This window comes from Xenopus laevis, chromosome 9_10L (genome assembly GCF_017654675.1).
Source record: "Xenopus laevis strain J_2021 chromosome 9_10L, Xenopus_laevis_v10.1, whole genome shotgun sequence".
NCBI classification, from domain to species: domain Eukaryota; kingdom Metazoa; phylum Chordata; class Amphibia; order Anura; family Pipidae; genus Xenopus; species Xenopus laevis.
This window is the reverse complement of record NC_054387.1, coordinates 123,413,396-123,432,423: the sequence shown is the minus strand read 5'-3', so window position 1 is coordinate 123,432,423 and position 19,028 is coordinate 123,413,396. Positions and strand designations below refer to the sequence as shown.

The window sequence follows — 19,028 nt, the reverse complement described above, 5'->3', positions numbered from 1 at the left end:
CCATTTGAAAAGTTGCTTAGAATTAGCTATCCTCTAACATACTAAGAGTTAACTTATAGGTGAACCACCCCTTTAAATCCACCTGTCTTTATCTTTCCAGTGTAGAAAGTGTCGCCCCTTAGACAATTGTGTGTTTTCCTTTCATTCCCCCTGCTATTAACTGCTTTCCTCTCTTGCAGTTTTTTGCCTCCATGATCTCCACCTTCACCCTGAACTTTTTCCTGAGCATTTACAACCAGAAGCCCGGCGACCTCTCGAATCCCGGCTTAATCAACTTCGGCAGGTTTGACACAGACGTGAGTGTGTAATATTGTTTTTATCCAGCGGTGTGATAATAAGAATGTTCTATTCACCTCTACCTTGGTGAGCTTGCTCTTAAAGGACAAGGAAAGCCTCAAAATAAGGTGTTACTCACCATATAAGCACAGGTTCAGCATGCATTATAGTAACTGCAACCTATATTAATGCAGATAGTTGTATCCTTTATTGGTGTGTGCCTGTTTGCATATTTATATGGGGAGGTTACATTTTTGTTTAGAGGCCACACCTTGTGATTGCTGATTGCGTATCCCCCTATAGCTCATAACAAGGTTACAGATACTGTATATAAAAACATTGGGGTAACAGTCACCCTGCTATAGTTCCAGGGGTACCCAGGGTACAAATAAGCACTCACCCCAAATCTCACCATAACTGGCCTTCAGGCTGGGCCCCCTTAGCTCATAACAAGGTTACAGATATATAGAAACATTGGGGTAACAGTCACCCTACTATAGTTCCAGGGGTACCCAGGGTACAAATAAGCACTCACCCCAAATCTCCCCCTAACTGGCCTTCAGGCTGGGCCCCCTTAGCTCATAACAAGGTTACAGATATATAGAAACATTGGGGTGTCACCCTGCTATAGTTCCAGGGGTACCCAGGGCACAAATAAGCACCCACCCCAAATCTCGCCCTAACTGCCCTTCAGGCTGGGCCCCCTTAGCTCATAACAAGGTTACGGATATATAGAAACATTGGGGTGTCACCCTGCTATAGTTCCAGGGGTACCCAGGGCACAAATAAGCACCCACCCCAAATCTCGCCCTAACTGCCCTTCAGGCTGGGCTCCCTTAGCTCATAACAAGGTTACAGATATATAGAAACATTGGGGTAACAGTCACCCTGCTATAGTTCCAGGGGTACTCAGGGTACAAATAAGCACTCACCCCAAATCTCACCCTAACTGACCTTCAGGCTGGGTCCCCTTAGCTCATAACAAGGTTACAGATATATAGAAACATTGGGGTAACAGTCACCCTGCTATAGTTCCAGGGGTACCAACCAGTGCAGTTGCCATTATCTGCTCTGAACTAATTACTGATTGGTTGCCATGGGTAACTGCACAGTTGCAGTTTAGCTCTTATGTAAAAAAATAGCCCCAGTCCTTCAAGAATAACTGGCTGAACAGATTTTTTTGTAACCTAAAATATTTTTCTTTACAGGAGAACAGCTATCAGTACTTTGAGCTTCCAATCTTCATGTTTATGGGAGTAGTAGGTAAGAAACCATTGAGTTCTCTTCAGTCAAAACATTGCTCATAGGTTACGTTGCTCTTTCTGGTTAATAGTATAAATTCCAAATGACTATATTTGATCATTTATAAGACTATGCTGATTGGCCTTCCTGCTGATCCCGTAGGCAATTGCAGGTCCAGTACAGAACATTTTCTCAGATGTCTATGCTGTGTCTGCCCCCCTATAAAAGAGTGTACTTGGGAAATCAGAAAAACGTGTTTTTTTTCAAGAAGAAGAATAGCGTCTGCCTGGGGTGGGAAGTGAGCAAATAGAATTGCTGGGGGTGTCTGGATTCAGGTGTCCCCTTAAACAGCTGTTTTTATTAATTGTATAGTAGAAACAGTGTAAATCTAAAGTGGGAGCCTCTCATCTGCGGCACCCCTAAAGGATTCGAGTGCATAAGCCATTGTGAGCCTGACTGGAGTCTGCATGTTCTTCTGTTGTTCTTGTATTATCCATGCTGCTTATAACACACTGTGTTCCCTCTATGTTCCATGGTCGGGTGCAGGCGGCATGCTGGGAGCTCTGTTCAACGCCTTAAACCACTGTCTCACTACCTTCAGAATAAGGTACAGTCAGACTCCTTCTGTTTAACCCAGTTCTGCTGAATCAATGAGCCGTGCACTTAATCCTGTTTATGTAAAGTCTCTGCAATGTCCATAACCCTCCTGTGCTGCTGCCAGAACCCTGTGTTATACATTAGCCTTCAACCTGGACCTCCGCTTCCTCTCTCTCCCCCTAGGCAATTGCATAATGGTTCCTATTATGTTTCCTTCTCGCTCACTGCTGGAACAGTGTTTAGACTTTAGCATCCCTTTGTGTTTATTTAAAAAAAAAACTCTGAATTTTGAAATAATAAAGGGGGTTTAATCAGGGTGACTGTTATTGATGCAGAATCACAAGGGGGCTTGATCCAGGAATTGTGGCCGTTCTGTGATCCTCGTGGGCATTTAAATCTCATGGCAACGCAAGCAGTTTCCTTTTGGGGAATGAACTTAATTGCCTCCCCCAGGATTCCTGTGGTTTTCCGACAAATGTAAACCATCAGAAATACAAACAATTGGCAGACTGTGCCATCCTGTTAGGATTCAGTGGGAGTCGTGGAACGGAGCAGGAGAATTAGCCTTTCTGGAGGCCAGCTGCTGTGTAGCCATGGGGGCAGCCATTCAAGCACAGGATACACTGTAGATAACAGATAAGTACTACTATAGTTTATATAAACAAGCTGCTGTGTAGCCATGAGGGCAGCCATTCAAGCACAGGATACACTGTAGATAACAGATAAGTACTACTATAGTTTATATAAACAAGCTGCTGTGTAGCCATGAGGGCAGCCATTCAAGCACAGGATACACTGTAGATAACAGATAAGTACTACTATAGTTTATATAAACAAGCTGCTGTGTAGCCATGGGGGCAGCCATTCAAGCACAGGATACACAGTAGATAACAGATAAGTACTACTATAGTTTATATAAACAAGCTGCTGTGTAGCCATGGGGGCAGCCATTCAAGCACAGGATACACTGTAGATAACAGATAAGTACTACTATAGTTGATATAAACAAGCTGCTGTGTAGCCATGGGGGCAGCCATTCAAGCACAGGATACACAGTAGATAACAGATAAGTACTACTATAGTTTATATAAACAAGCTGCTGTGTAGCCATGGGGGCAGCCATTCAAGCACAGGATACACAGTAGATAACAGATAAGTACTACTATAGTTTATATAAACAAGCTGCTGTGTAGCCATGGGGGCAGCCATTCAAGCACAGGATACACTGTAGATAACAGATAAGTACTACTATAGTTGATATAAACAAGCTGCTGTGTAGCCATGGGGGCAGCCATTCAAGCACAGGATACACAGTAGATAACAGATAAGTACTACTATAGTTTATATAAACAAGCTGCTGTGTAGCCATGGGGACAGCCATTCAAGCACAGGATACACAGTAGATAACAGATAAGTACTACTATAGTTTATATAAACAAGCTGCTGTGTAGCCATGGGGGCAGCCATTCAAGCACAGGATACACTGTAGATAACAGATAAGTACTATTATAGTTTATATAAACAATCTGCTGTGTAGCCATGGGGGCAGCCATTCAAAGGAGAAAAGGCTCAAGTTACACAGCAGATAAGCTCTGTAGAACATAATGGTGTTATCTGTTATCCACTATTTAACCTGTGCCATATAGACTTTTTTAAATTTCCACCATTGCTACACAGCAGCTTGTTTATATAAACTATAGTAGTGTCTGTGAAGCAAACACATCAGTTTTACCAGTGCAGGCAACTATACATGATATTTTCATTACTTCATAAAACCTTCATTTGTTGGTGTTACTGTTCCTTTAAATAGAAAAAGAGTGTGTTTGTGTTCCCATTCATACAGAGAAATAGGAATGGCCCTGCTGTAGGTATGATTGGAAGGGCAGGAGTGTCCACTGACAACTGGGTCCACAGGGAGTTTTCCCAGTAGATGAGCCATTCAAACCTGCCCAGTCTGTGAGCTACATCTTGGCCATTGATAAGCCTGGGAGATGCCTATCTCTGCACACTGTATCCCTTCCGTATGGAGCTCAACTGCCCTTGCTAAACTAAAATTCCCAGCATACACTGTGCTGTGCTCCAAAAATATGTAAATCCACAAAAGCTGGAGAGACCAAACTAAGTTTGATGTTCTAGACTCCTATTGATGTATCATGTCTTTCCCCAGGTATATGCATCGGCGCTTCCTGCAAGTGATAGAAGCCATGCTGGTGGCAGCCGTTACAGCAACCGTGGCTTTCGTGACCATTTACTATTCCACCGACTGCCAGCCACTGAGGCAAGATGATACCGATTATCCCTTGCAGGTAACCAATAGAAATAATTACCATTATAGTGTGCAATTCTGCCCCTCGCTGGGGACACGGACTTGATTTAACTACTCTTGTCAAAGGCAGCCTATGAGTTTGGTGGCACCATTGATGTTTAAATTGTTGTTGCTTCCAGTTGACGGCAATTGCAGGTGCCACCAGTATCTACTAACTCATAGTAGTTGCCTCCAAACAACTGCTAGAGTCCTATGACTGTCCCTAGGATTTTACTGAGCAGCGGCCATCAAGATAAGCTGCTTCTTATGAGGGTGGTCAAGTGATATACTTTGTAAAATATTCCTACCTTTCTGCTTTCTGCAGCTGTTCTGCTCAGACGGTGAATACAACGCCATGGCATCTGCATTCTTCACCACGCCAGAGAAAAGTGTCCGTCGCCTCTTCCACGATCCGCCAGGTCAGACTTATGTGTAACTTTGTCACCCTTCACTAGTTGCCGCTACTCTGTGCATATTCTTGAACTTGAATTGTCTAGGACTCTAGACTAAAAAGGGGTTGCAGTTTGTTTACAGAGCATATTTGTTTATATGGGGTCAGTAACCCCCCATTTGAAAGCTGGAAAGAGTCAGAAGAAGGAGGCAAATAATTCAAAAACTATAGAAAACTATAGAAAAATTAATGAGGACCAACTGATAAACATTAACAACCCTTTTAAACAGGACCTAAAGGCAAAAAATAAAATCCAATTTTTACTTTCTGTAATGAAAAAGAAACCTATCTCCAATATACTTCAATATACAAATTATAAGAAACCTGACTGTATGCAGTGAAATTCTCCCTTCATTTAATTGCTCTAACTGCTGTGGATAGGAAACTTCAGACGGTCCCTAACTGCTGTGCAGGGAAACAATCATACTTTCAAACAGCAGGGGGAGCCCCACCCACCTTACTTCACAGAACTCAAGCTGCTTTGTTTGTTTCCCTGTAGAGCAGTCGGCGACTGTGTAGAGATTCATATTGGATTTTATTTTTGCCTTTACATCCCCTTTACCGTTTCCAGATTTAAACAGATAAACTGGGATTTTCATTGAAGGATTATTTTGCTGCAGCCACTGGTTCTGCAGAGTTGCAGAAAGTTTGTATTAAACAATACAATCCACATTAGATCACATGACAACACAGGACCCAGTACAGTCTGTATATTCTGATTATTAATCAGTCTTGCTGTATCTAGCAAATATTATTTGACTTGTGCTGTTTTGATAATTTATGACGATCCCTAAATTTAACCTCCCAACTGAAGCCCAGACCACACTGAGCATGTGCGTAGTCTTGGTCTTGCAGAGATGTATAACAAAGTTACAAAATGGTGACCCCCTGTGGCCAACTTTTGAATAATTCCCTGTGTATTTTTCCTTCTAACAGGTTCTTTCAACCCTCAGACGCTGGGCGTGTTCACAATCCTGTATTTCTTCCTGGCCTGCTGGACGTACGGACTGACAGTGTCTGCTGGTGTTTTCATCCCTTCCCTGCTGCTTGGGGCTGCCTGGGGCAGGCTTTTTGGCATTCTATTAACAATCGTTCCTAATGGAGTTGTAAGTACCTATACAGCTGTCCTAGCATTATAATAGTACTTATGTTATATGCGTGCTCTACCTTGAGCCCTGGTGCATCTGCATGTTAGGAGCCATTTATAATTTTGATATGACGGACTCAAATTGCTCGGAAAATGGCATTCGTGACCAGAGAAGTCATCTGAAATTTCCCCAGTTAGTTCTAAGCAGAGCAACATCACAAGACTCTCCTTTTCTCATAAAATTAAATTTCAGATGACTGAAATGAACACCAGGTGGTGCTGTTGTTTCAAATTCAGTATAGTAGCTGAATAAAAACGGCTAATCTCTTAAAGGGGATCTATCGCGAAAAAATGAAAATGTAATAGAAGATTCATCTAACTTTTTAAATATAATCAATTAAAATTTCTCTACTGTTTAAGAAATAATAAAGTTAGTCTTCAGTATTTCACACTCCACAACCTGTCACTCTTCATGCTGAGGTCTGGGTCAGAGTTTGATTGACAGGTAGGTCTAATACGTATTTTAGGGGGGGCTCCTTTTCTTAGCATAATTACTCAAATAACCAACTCCAGCACAATCAATAGTTAACAAAGTAACATACTCTGGCAAACACCCTGCACGTAGAGAAACAGTAAAAATAACCAACTCTGATGGAAATCCTGAGTGAGCACCTAAATTAAGGGCGCAACCCCCCCAAAGGATGTTTTAGACCTAACTGTCAATCAAAAACTGACTCCACCTTCTGCATGAAGACTGAATAAAGAGAGACCGGTTGCTCAGAGGGGGAGAGTGAAGAGTAACTTCATTACTTCATAAATGGTACAGAATTATTAATTGATTATATTTATAACGTTTCAGCAAGATGAAGCTTATATTACATTTTCATATTTGCAATAGGTCCCCTTTGAAGATTAGCAAATAAAAGGAATGTAAATTGCAGAAGTGATCGCAATTTGACTTTAAGTTGTTCCAAGATTTACTTTAAAGGAGAACTAAAGCCTAACTAAAGAAGTAGCTAGTAATGTTACACATTATGTTTTATGCTTCTGTACCAGCCCAAGGCAACCACAGCCCTTTAGCAGTAAAGATCTGTGTCTCCAAAGATGCCCCAGTAGCTCCCCATCTTCTTTTCTGCTGATTCACTGCACATGCTCTGTGCTGCTGTCACTTACTGAGCTTAGGGACCCACTCACAATATACAGTACACATAGAATAGAAATGTCAGAATATAAGGCTGATTAGTAATTAATACAGATAATTACTACATGGCAGCACAGAAACCAGTGCAATTAGCATCAGAATTTAATAATCAGCAAACCTGTAGCATCAGCTTATATTACAGGGGAAGCTCATTTTCTGCTGGATAATTAGTGACGAGCCCTAAGCTTAGCTCCTCAACAGCCAATCAGAGCCCACTGAGCATGTGAGTGTCACAGACACTTTCCAAGATGGTGACCCCCTGTGACAAGTTTGAAGTCCTGGATCATTGCTGCTATTGACAAGCTGAAACTTTAGCCTCGTGCAATAAGTTCATTATATAAAATATGGCCTTTTTAGCCACATTCATTTTTAGGGTTTAGTTCTCCTTTTATCTACACGTGCTTCAATAGAAGTGCTATACTTGTAGCATTAGAGGAAGCCGTTTATCTGTACGTGAGGCTTTTCCCCATTTTGGCTTGACAGGCCTTTTAATTATTTTGCCTTGTGTGCTTCACAGACATGGGCCGACCCTGGGAAGTACGCTCTGATGGGAGCGGCAGCTCAGCTGGGTAAGTATAATAACATTTGGGCAAATGGACGGTATTTTCTATTTATCTTCCAGTTTTCCCTGGGATCCTTCAACTCTTTCCACTTCAGCCTTCCTTTAACTGCTGTCTATTTGTACAGTCACTGAAGCACAGCCAATCAGTGTTTATTTCTTTACCCAGTGAGCTTTGCCATATGGCATCTATTGCCCCCCACAAGGCCATTTTATTCTGGCACAGCCTATCAAGCAGAATCAGAAGAACATCTCATTCTATTCTGTCTTCAAATATTTTATTATGTTTCACAGTAAACGACAAGATGAGAACAACGTGACGGCTACTTCCCTGCAGAATCGAAATCATATTACACTTCAAAAAGAACTAGAATATGAAATAAATTTGTTCAAATAATCAACTCCTTTTTAATCCGTTATCAAGCAAAACAGAAGCAATGTGAATATGTGAAAAAGAATAAAGTAGAAAAATAAATAATCAGAAATAAATAATCCAATGGACGATAGAGGAAAAGGAAACCACTGTTTTCAGGAAAAATTAGATTCCCGAATTGGCATATGTACCACATACAAAGAAAGCTGAATATTTGATCCCTGTTTCTGGAATCACAAACCTCAAAATAAAGAGGCCATGTAAGCTTGAATGATTCTTGGAAAAGAAAAAGAAACCCCACCAATTGTTATGATTCTAAAATTGGCCAGAAATACTGCAACGTGATTTATTACACTTGTTTACTGACAACAATTCATAGAGAATTGTAATAGAATTAATAAAGTGCTAGTGCTGCTATAAATTCATCCATAATTAGAAAAATTCATGGATTTAAGTAAAGTGCTGTGCAATAAATTAGAATATTAGACCCCAAAGAAAAAAATCAATTAAAAATATATATAGAAAAATGACCAACTTTAGGTAGTGGGTTAGCAATTGAAGTCACAATCCATAAATTTAGATTACAGAAAATAGAAAAAATACAAAGAAAGCTGAATATTTGATCCCTGTTTCTGGAATCACAAACCTCAAAATAAAGAGGCCATGTAAGCTTGAATGACTCTGTTATCTTCTGATTTAACTTTCAGAGCTTCTTGCCAAGCTGAGCTGGTCATGGTATGACGTGATGTCTGTTACTGAAGGAGATTCCATTTTTAGCCAAAAATGAATTAATGCTTTTTTTGAAGCGGCCATTATCAAAGTAACATTTTATTGGCACCTGTACTGTATTCTCTCCAGGGCTGGATTAGGACTCCCCATTAGTAGCATTAATTACAGAACACACATCTTATGGGAGGATTGGAAGATGTTTTCTATATATATATCTATCTATCTCCACTATAGCACTGAACTGCTACTCCCAGTTGCTTCCAATTAAAAGATCAGCACCAGACAGAGGGTAGCAGGTTGGGCATATCGTTCTTTCCCTGTTGGACTGGGTGTAGGACATTCTTCATGCTCTAGTTTTTTTTTGTTTTTTTTTAAACTAAGCATTTTTATTGACCAATCTGTTCTTTCCCGCTCCCTGTAGGTGGCATCGTCAGGATGACATTAAGTCTCACCGTCATTATGGTGGAAGCCACGGGAAACGTCACCTACGGGTTTCCCATCATGCTCGTCCTGATCACAGCCAAGCTGGTGGGGGATTATTTTGTAGAGGTAAGACGGCCCCCCTTCTCCAAATGCACAATGCGTTCACACTCTCCATTTGTTCTTGTGCATGGGATCTGCCATGTTTTTTTCAGCAGAACGGCGACGTTTCATTGCGAGCTCTATGGGCTGCGCCCACTGCATTGTAAACATGTCAATATGGGTTCCACAGCAGTTAGCATTGCTGCCTTGCATCACTGAGGTCCTGGGTTCTGTTCCAACTATATGGCCGGTGGGTGACAGCTTGGGCTGACAGATGACTACCTGCTGCTGCAACAGATGGCTCCTGCACATTAATCATAACGCAAAACATTTGGTATTTCCGCCAGTGTTTGCTCAGCTTCACTTTCTCTTGTCACTGCCTTAAATCCTTTACTTTGCCTTTATCTGACGCTCACAGATACCTGTGCTGATTTAGACCCTCAATTAGATTGTAAGCTCCAAGGGCAGGGCCCTCCTTCCTCCGTTGTCTTTTATCATGTGCCACATAATCTCTGTTACTATGGATATTTATTGCAGTGTTTGGTCCCTGTCAGGGCTGCCATCATGGGGGCACAGGGGGTACAAGTATACCGGGCCCGGGCATAAAGGGGGGCCCGGCTGTGCTGCAGTTTTTGAAACAGCCGGGCCCCCTTTGGTAGGGCCGAAAACGTGCCACCTCTTTAAAAGTCCTGAACCGCTGAAAAGCCGAAGTACCGAACTGCTGAAGTCACGAAAAGAGCTGAAGTCCTGAAGCCGCAAAAAAGGCTGAAGTCATGAAAGGAGCCGAACTTGAAGTCTTGAAGCCACAAGTTCAGTTCTACTGAACACCAATGTGTGTTTTTTAATTTTTTTTATGGGGGGCCCTGGCTCCACAGTTTTTTTTAACTTATAGGGGGGCCCTGACCATCAATGGCTTTTTATAACTTGTTTGTGGGGGGTTTACCATTTTTAGCGCTGATGTCTGGGATCTGGGGTGGGGCTTGGGGTCTGGGGTGGGCGTGGCCCAGGGAGCCCTGAAAATTGTGTTGTACAGGGCCCAGTAATTTCTAATGGTGGCCCTGGTCCCTGTTAATCTACTGCAAAATTATCCAGTGCTTTGTATGGAGTAGTAATGAAGAGCCACACAGTGCTTCTAAAGGGAAAGCTAAACCCTATGCCAATCTTTGTCATTTTATATTTGTTTCAGGGTCTGTATGACCTCCATATCAAGCTGCAGAGTGTCCCATTCCTTCATTGGGAAGCCCCTGTGACGTCCCACTCTCTGGCTGCTAGGTGAGTTCCTCCAGACTGGTGCACCGAATTGGTAAAAGGGGGAGTCCTTGGCATAATATTATCAGATTTATCAAGGGTCGAATTGAAAATGGTTGACTAGGGAGTTATCCAATTTTTTTTTTAAAAAAAATTCGAATTTGATTTTCAAGATTTAGCATACACTGGCCCTTTAAGAATTCGTATTCGACTATTTGCCACCTAAAACCTGCCGAATTGCTGTCTAAGTCAATGGAAGAGGCCCAGGGATCAATTTGCAGTCTTCCTGTTATTTGATGTCAAATTTTTGGGGTTGTTTAAATTCGTCCAAGTTTAAAAAAAAAAATCACATTTTATTAATAAATTTCGACTAGTCACTTATCGAAATTTATGAGAGTTTAGGGGAGTTTAAAAAAAAAATTCAACCCTTGATAAATGTACATTTATTATATGATTTATTCATAGATGTGGTGCCTGCCAATCACGCCTAGTTCACAGAATTGTATCCGGGTAGCATTTATTCATCTATAAGGGAACACTGCCCTCTTGTGGTGTAATGATCAATAAATCAATGTTGGCCTGCTGGCTGCCCTTTAACAGATTGTCTTCACTAGAGTCATCCTAACTTAGAATATCTATCATTTAATGGGGCAATAAGAGGATGCATTATTCTGCTTTATCCAGATAACCCCCAGCAGATTCCTCTAGGGGCAAGTTTATTTAGAATTGCCAGCTCTGGTGGCTGCTACTGTTCTGAACCCTGTCTCATAGGAGTCCTAGCGACAGATGATAGAGGGTCCGATTGATCTGTTTCATGATTGTTTCACTGTATCCTGTATGGAATATGGGAACCATTGGATGAATGCAAGTGTATAGTGCTGGGGTTATGTGTCCCTAATATCCTTACTGATTGCAGGGAAGTCATGAGCACCCCTGTTGTTTGGCTGAGGAGGAGAGAAAAGGTCGGCGTCATCGTGGACATACTCAGCGACACATCGTCCAATCACAACGGCTTCCCTGTGGTTGAAAATACAGTGGACAGCAGCCGGGTAAGTTCTGTGCAGCCCAGTGCTTCTCAGCTGAGTGTCCATGATTGGCTGACTGGGGCTACAAGAAATAGAGACATTATGCCCTTCCTTTGAGAATGTCACACCAATATGGCAGCAGATGGATACACCACAGTCAATGATTTGCTGCTACAGAAATATAAATAAATGGAAGCACAGAATATTTAGAAATGTGTCTTCTGCTTAACCACCTTCTATTTCTCCCTCTGTTCTAGCCCTCCAGGCTATGTGGGCTGATCCTCAGGTCGCAGCTGATTGTCCTCCTCAAACACAAGGTAAGGAAATAGTATCATATGCAGGGGACCGACACATTATGTCTCCGATATGGACTGATCTGGCTGCGGTAAAACTACAACTCACAGGATGCAAATGTCAGGTCATCGGAGGCCACAAGCTTAGCCACAAGGCTGTATATGAATAATTCGGGGCAATGGGTGGGAACATGACTTTTAGGCATCAGGGGGTTTGAAAAGAAGTGAAACCTGAGCCTGCACCACCCAGCGAATACCAACCTTGTACTGTACTGTAGGTACTACCCATGGATGCAGGACTGTTCATTTACTCCTACACAATCTCTTATAGAGGGGCCTGCACTCCAAAATTCTTGTGTTGAAAAAACTCATTTATTCATCACTGGTGCATCCTATAAATAAAAGTTTTTTCAACACAAGAATTTGGAGTGCAGGTCCCTCTATTAGAATTATACAATTATCATTGACCCAGCCCCCACAAACGGATATTGGAGTTAGAGTGCAGGTACCTGCTGGAGACCAGGCCTCAGGGATAACTTTGGCTGCATTCATTATATGGATTTAGTGTGCTATGTAATAGGGATTGAATCCAGACCTTGCTCAGTACTAAGTGCAGCCCAGACCTTTGCTATTAATAAGGGATGCGCCGAATCCAGGATTTAATTCAGGATTTTATTCAGGATTTGGCCTTTTTCATCAGGATTCAGATTCGGGCCGAATTCTTGTGCCTGGTCGAACCGAATGCTAATTAGGGGCAGGAAGAGAAATCGCGTGACTTTTCGTTAGAAAACAAGAAAGTAAAAAATGTTTCCCCCACTTTTTCCTTTCCCTAATTTGCATATGCAAATCAGGATTCGGATTTGGTTCGGTATTCGGCCTAAATTCACCGGGGATTCAGATGAATCCCAAATAGTAGGTTCGGTGCATCCCTTTTATTAATGCTTTCCTTCCTCCCCGGTGCAGGTGTTTGTGGAGAGAGAAAATCTGAGCCTGATACAGAGACACCTAAAGCTGAAAGATTTCAGAGACGCCTACCCACGCTTTCCCCCCATCCAGTCGATCCATGTGTCTCAGGATGAGAGAGAGTGCCAGATGGATCTGACGGAGTTTATGAACCCCACTCCCTATACAGTACCCCAGGTGCGTAGCTATTGCCACATTCTTGCAACGGGGGCTTCATTTCTTCTTTTTCATTCAGCATTCAGATCCTACAGATTCTTTATATAGTGACCAATCAAAGACTTGGCCTGTCTAGACTTATTCGGCAGCTTATTGGCCAGTGTATGGGGCTTCCAGATGAGTTGCCTGGCATATTTGGTGCTTGGATGCATTCCTCTCCCAACTGATCTCCCTAGGCCGCCATTGTGATCTGAAGCTCAGCCAGCATTTTGGTGGCCATTTAAAGATCCTCTTACTTCCACCAAACAAGCAGACTTTAGCAGGTCTGCCCAGCCTAAATTTAGCTAAACTCTGTTTTCCTATGCTCAATCTTATAATCCCGTTTGCCAAAAGTAAGAATCCAAATACAACTTTAGTTGACCCGTGATTCAAAGACGTACAAAATCAAGTGCATTGATCTGGTTTGGCCACTGGACCAGGGATCCCCAATTTTCTTTTTTACCTATGAGCCACATTCCAATGTAAAAAGAGTTGGGGAGCAACACAAACATGGAAAACATTCCTGGAGCTGCCAAACAAGGGCTGTGATTGGCTATTTGTTAACCCCTATGTGGACTGGCAGCCTAAAGGAGACTCTGTTTGTCAGTACAGCTGGTTTTTATACAACCAAAACTTGCATCCAAGCCTGGAATTCAAAAATAAGCTCCTGCTTTGAGGCCACTGGGAGCAACATCTAAGGGGTTAGTGAGTAACATGTTGCTCGTGAGACACTGGTTGGGGATCACTGCACTGGACACTCAAGATTCAGCCGAGTCTGAATTCTGCCACAGGAACTGGGATTCATTCTAATCCCACATTAAATCCAGTATTCGGTGCATCACATAAAACTCACTAGTACTAAAGCTAAATCTATTCTATTCCTAGTACAGCTGCTGTACCTTTAGTGAGCCATAGATGTCACCACTGAGCAACACAACTGCACATAGACCAGTGATCCCCAACCAGTAGCTCGTGAGCAACATGTTGCTCTCCAACTCCTTGGATGTTGCTCCCAGTGGCCTCAAAGCAGGTGATTATTTTTGAATTCCAGGCTTGGATGCACATTTTGGCTGCATAAAAACCAGGTGTACTGCCAAACAGAACCTCAATGTAGGTTGAAAATCCACATAGGCGTTACTAAATGGCCAATCAAAGCACGTATTTGGTGCCCCAGGAACCTTTTTCATGCTAGTGTTGCTCCCCAACTCCTTTTACTTCTGAATGTTGCTCATGGGTTCAAAAGGTTGGGGATCCCTGACATAGACAAACACTTCTTACAGGCAGTTACTAATCCATAGAGTAACATAGAGTGGCAATTTACTGTTTTACTATTTGGGAAGCAAACCAGCAGAAAGTTGATTAGTGTATGTATGTATATATATATATATGTGTGTGTGTGTGTGTGTGTATATATATATATATATATATATATATATATATATATATATATATATATATATATATATATATATATATATATATATATATATATATATATATATATATATATATATATATATATATATATAGTGAATAAAGTACCCCCTTTTGTAAAATATAAGGATATTATAAGTTACCGAGGAGTTTCATGACCATATAAAAACACGAGGCCGAAGGCCGAGTGTTTTTATACAGGTCAGGAAACTCCTCGGTAACTTCTAATATCCTCATATTTTGCAACTGGGGGTACTTTATTTATTATAATACACAAGTTTCAGTGAGTCATGTGACAGAAATGACATCAGAACTCACCGTTTATAACTGATGACATCAGAACTCACCGTTTATAAGGATATAATTTACAGGATATTCATGGCTTTTGTGTATTATATATATATATATATATACACACACACGCACACTTGGATGTTTTACACACATTATCTTTTATCCTTCGTTACAGGAAGCCTCTCTACCGCGAGTATTCAAGTTATTCCGCGCCCTCGGCCTCCGGCACCTCGTTGTGGTGGACAATCATAACAGAGTAAGAACATGCACAGTATCTATCCCTGTAGTACCCACTCACTCTTTACTACTGATCACTTTGTAGGGCTCCCCGGCCAGTCTCGTATGAATAGCTATGTGCTCAAGTTATTCAAGGGGAACTGTCGCTAATTTAATATAAGCTTCATCAGACTGAAATAAGAAACTTTCTAAATACAATCCATAAAAAATTCTGCATTGTTTCTGAAATAATCAAGTTTATATTCACTATTCCTCTCTCTGAATCTTTTTCTCTTCATGCAGCAGTTGGGTGTCAGGTGAATGATCCAATATATCTTATAGGGGGGCTCCTTTTGCCTAGAAGATGTATTAGAGCTCACTCTATTAAAATCACCAGATATCATGTCTCTCTACATGCAGGATTTGTGCAAAAGGCAGTTATTTTGTTAGATTTTGTTTGTACTGGAATCCGTTATTTGAGTGAGCTCTAATTCATCTGCTAGGAAAGGAGCGCCCCCCTGTAAGATATATTGGATCATTCATCTGACACCCAACTGCTGCATGAAGACAGAATGAAGAAAAACAGATGCTGAGAGAGAAATAGTGAAGATAAACTTGATTATTTCAGAAACAATACAGATTATTTAATTGATTGTAATTAGAAAGTTTCTTATTTCAGTATGAGGAAGCTTATATTACATTTTAATTTTTGATAGTTCCCCTTTAAGACTCACAGTGATAGGCTGCATCATGGGGAAGGCTGTTGCTCTTCTCGTTGGTATCCAGCTTTAGGGCCCCAACATTGCACATCTGGGTATTTTTCAAGGCCCAGGTTATTGCTCGTGTCCTGTGATCCTTTCTCTTCACTTTTAGGTGGTTGGTCTGGTAACGAGAAAAGATCTTGCTCGGTATCGGATAGGTAAAAACGGCCTGGAAGAACTGGATCTGGCCCAGACGTGATACTGTCCTACCTATTCTTTGTGCTTTCCTTGGAATGGACCTTCAGCTCTCTGGGAACCAACTGCACTGCCCGACACGAAGCTTCCGATCAAAGCTGTTTGGGATTTTGTTCCCAGATACAAGAGGTTCCCCCAGACCCTCCCTTTATTAATAATGGGCCTTGTCTTTGCCAGAGTAGTGTGCTTCTCATGGAGTTGCTATCAAATCCTTCATTTCACCCTAAACTATGACTATGCATCGACTCCTCTGACCAATCCAAAAGCTCCTCCTGGTTCTACGCTGATTTTAAACTAAATAATAATGTCTATGCACAACAGGAACTGCGCTTCCTGTACTTTTTATTTGGCAAGAATATGGACTTTCCCAGGCTTGCTGCATTCTGATTGGTTGAAACTGTTACAAAGGCAACCCTGGCCTCCAATGAGGTGGCAAAACAACTACTGACACCACCCCACACGCTGACTAATCACTGGAGTTCTGAACACCAGACAAAAACATAGTTTGCTTCTTTTTTTTTTTTTAATATCTTCTCTACCTGTATAAAAAATTTAGTTTTTTGCACTGAATTATGGGCCATTTCATTGTTCTTTCTGACCACTTAGCATTTCCTCTTCTTTTAAAAAAATAGCGCATTTTATATTTAAAGCTGAATATTGCCGTTTAAATATCCAATTTCTTTCTTCACCGGCCTGTTAAATACGACAGGCCCTGTCCCTGGCCGGGATTCCTTAGGCCGGCCTATTAGCGACACTGTTTTGGTGATGTTTGAAGCCGGCACAAGAGATGAAAGGGGTTCACCAAAAAATGTTGTTTTTTTTTTTAAAAAATTAGGTTTTAATTCTCCTGCAACATTATGTAATCTATGCAATTCTGAAATGGCCTTAATTTAGCAGTTTATAGTTGTTCATGGTCAAAAAATGAAATAAATTGTTAGGATATAAATCTATAATTAATTTGCTGGGCGGTGGTTATCGGTGGGAAGGCGGCTATTGATTATTATTGTCTCCCGGGGCAGATTGATGCAATAATGTTCCCCTCAAGTCACTGATTGGTTACTGACTGGTAACCAGGTCTCTGAGGAATTTAAAGTAACAGTTCAGAGTAAAAATAAAAACTGGGTAAATAAATAGGCTGTGCAAAATAAAAAATCTTTCTAATATAGTTAGTTAGGCAAAAATGTAATGTATAAAGGCTGGAGTGACTGGATGTGTAACATAATAGCCAGAACACTACTTCCTGCTTTTCAGCTCTAACTCTGAGTTAGTCAGTGACTATAAGGGGGGCCACATGGGACATAACTGTTCGGTGAGTTTGTAATTGATCCTCAGCATTCAGCTCAGATTCAAAAGCAAAAGTTATGTCCCATGTGACCTCCCCTTAAGTTACTGCCTGGTAACCAATCAGTGGAAACCAAGAGAGCTGAAAAGCAGGAAGTAGTGTTCTGGCTATTATGTTACACATCCACTCACTCCAGCCTTTATACATTACATTATGGGCTAACTAACTATATTAGATACATTTTGTATTTTGCACAGCCTATTTACCCAGTTTTTTTTTTTTTATAATGAGCGGTTCCTGTCATTTACTTATAGGTATGTTGAGTAGGTGGCCCTATCTGAAATATGGTGGTGCTCCAATCAGGATCAGTGCCACCCTAGGCGTCGGACCTCGCTGCACGTGATGTCACGTCCTTTACACATGACGTCACTTCTGCTATCACAGAGTGACATCACAGCAACCAGTGTTTAATGGCCAGTGACCAGCTACACCCCCAGATTTACTCAGGTTCTTTCTATTGGCAGCGGGGAAGGTTTTTTCTTATTTAATTTCTAAAAAAAAATTATATAGACACCCAAGGGCTGCCAGCTTAAAGCTGCCACCCTAGACACAAGCCGTTGGGTGCCCATATATCAATGCAACATACAGGGAGGCTTGAGCTTGCAATATGAAAAAGACGCCAATACCTTTAGATGCTGCAAATGGGGGTGATCCCAAGTTTATTCCATGGTGCTATCAGACACTACAACCACAATCCAACCTTTCAGGACCACATGTTCCTTCCTCATGCCACTATCTAAGCCCTAGGGCTAAAAAGGCTTATGTCCCAACCAGATGCATTATGATAGACTGCACCATACAAAAGGTTTATGTTATGTTTAGTCCCGGGGTGCCCAGGACGCCAATCGCGCAATTGTTACTGGTAGACCGTGACCTGGGGCTGGTATTGGGAGGGAGGGAGTGAGTGAGGCTGGGCCGAAGAACAGGAGGGAGGGCGGAAGGAGCAGCACAGAGGGAAAGAAGGCTTCACAGGAGGAGCAGCACGGAAGGGAGGATGGAAGAGCACAAGAACAGCAGCACTAACGGAAGGGAGAGCAAAAGACCAGCAGCAAGGAAGGGAGGGAGGGAGAGAGAGAACAAGAACAGCAGCACTAACGGAAGGGAGGGAGAGCAAAAGACCAGCAGCACAAAGGAGGGTTGGGCTGAGCACAGAGGACTAGTCTGCACATTTTCCCCTCCCTGAACTGATAAGCAGCAGTACAAGGGTAAGCAGTATCTATTACTTGTACTGCTGGCACTCCCCCCCCCCCCCAACTCAGACACATTTGCCTGGTGTTTATTAACTCTTTCCTGGACTTCTGTGAATATGTCACTGCTATGACTTCTGGGGGTATTTATACATGAAATTGCCATTTTCCTATGAATTCCGGGGGTATGAATTGGACATTAATTTGACACTGTGCCATCTGGCTGTGAGTTCTGGGGGGTATTTATACATGGATTCGCCACCCTTCTATGAGTTCTGGGGTGTTTGTACTAGGGATTCACTGAATCCAGGATTCGGGATTCAGCTAGGATTCGGCCTAATCCTTCTTCCCGGCCAAATCCTAATTTGCATATGCAAATTAGGGTCAGGGAGGGAAATCGTGTGACTTTTTGTGACAAAACAAGGAAGGAAAAACGGTTTTCCCCTTCTCACCCCTAATTTGCATATGCAAATTAGGATTTGGTTCGGTATTCGGCCGAATCTTTCACAAAGGATTCTTATCTCCTGATGGGG

General features: G+C 41.9%; 1 protein-coding gene across 1 annotated transcript in view; it reads left to right on the top strand.

Moving 5' to 3' along the window:
- clcn7.L (chloride channel, voltage-sensitive 7 L homeolog) overlaps positions 1–16,536 on the top strand; it is a 40,414-nt gene extending 23,878 nt beyond the window's left edge. Inside the window, 14 exon segments of the mRNA NM_001092265.1 lie at positions 180–296; positions 1,485–1,539; positions 2,065–2,125; positions 4,283–4,421; positions 4,746–4,839; positions 5,808–5,977; positions 7,677–7,728; positions 9,242–9,369; positions 10,529–10,614; positions 11,507–11,639; positions 11,873–11,932; positions 12,872–13,048; positions 14,970–15,050; positions 15,884–16,536. Of these exon segments, the coding sequence (NP_001085734.1) occupies positions 180–296; positions 1,485–1,539; positions 2,065–2,125; positions 4,283–4,421; positions 4,746–4,839; positions 5,808–5,977; positions 7,677–7,728; positions 9,242–9,369; positions 10,529–10,614; positions 11,507–11,639; positions 11,873–11,932; positions 12,872–13,048; positions 14,970–15,050; positions 15,884–15,970 (1,440 nt within the window). The 3' untranslated portion in view covers positions 15,971–16,536.
- The last annotated feature ends 2,492 nt before the right edge of the window (positions 16,537–19,028 follow it).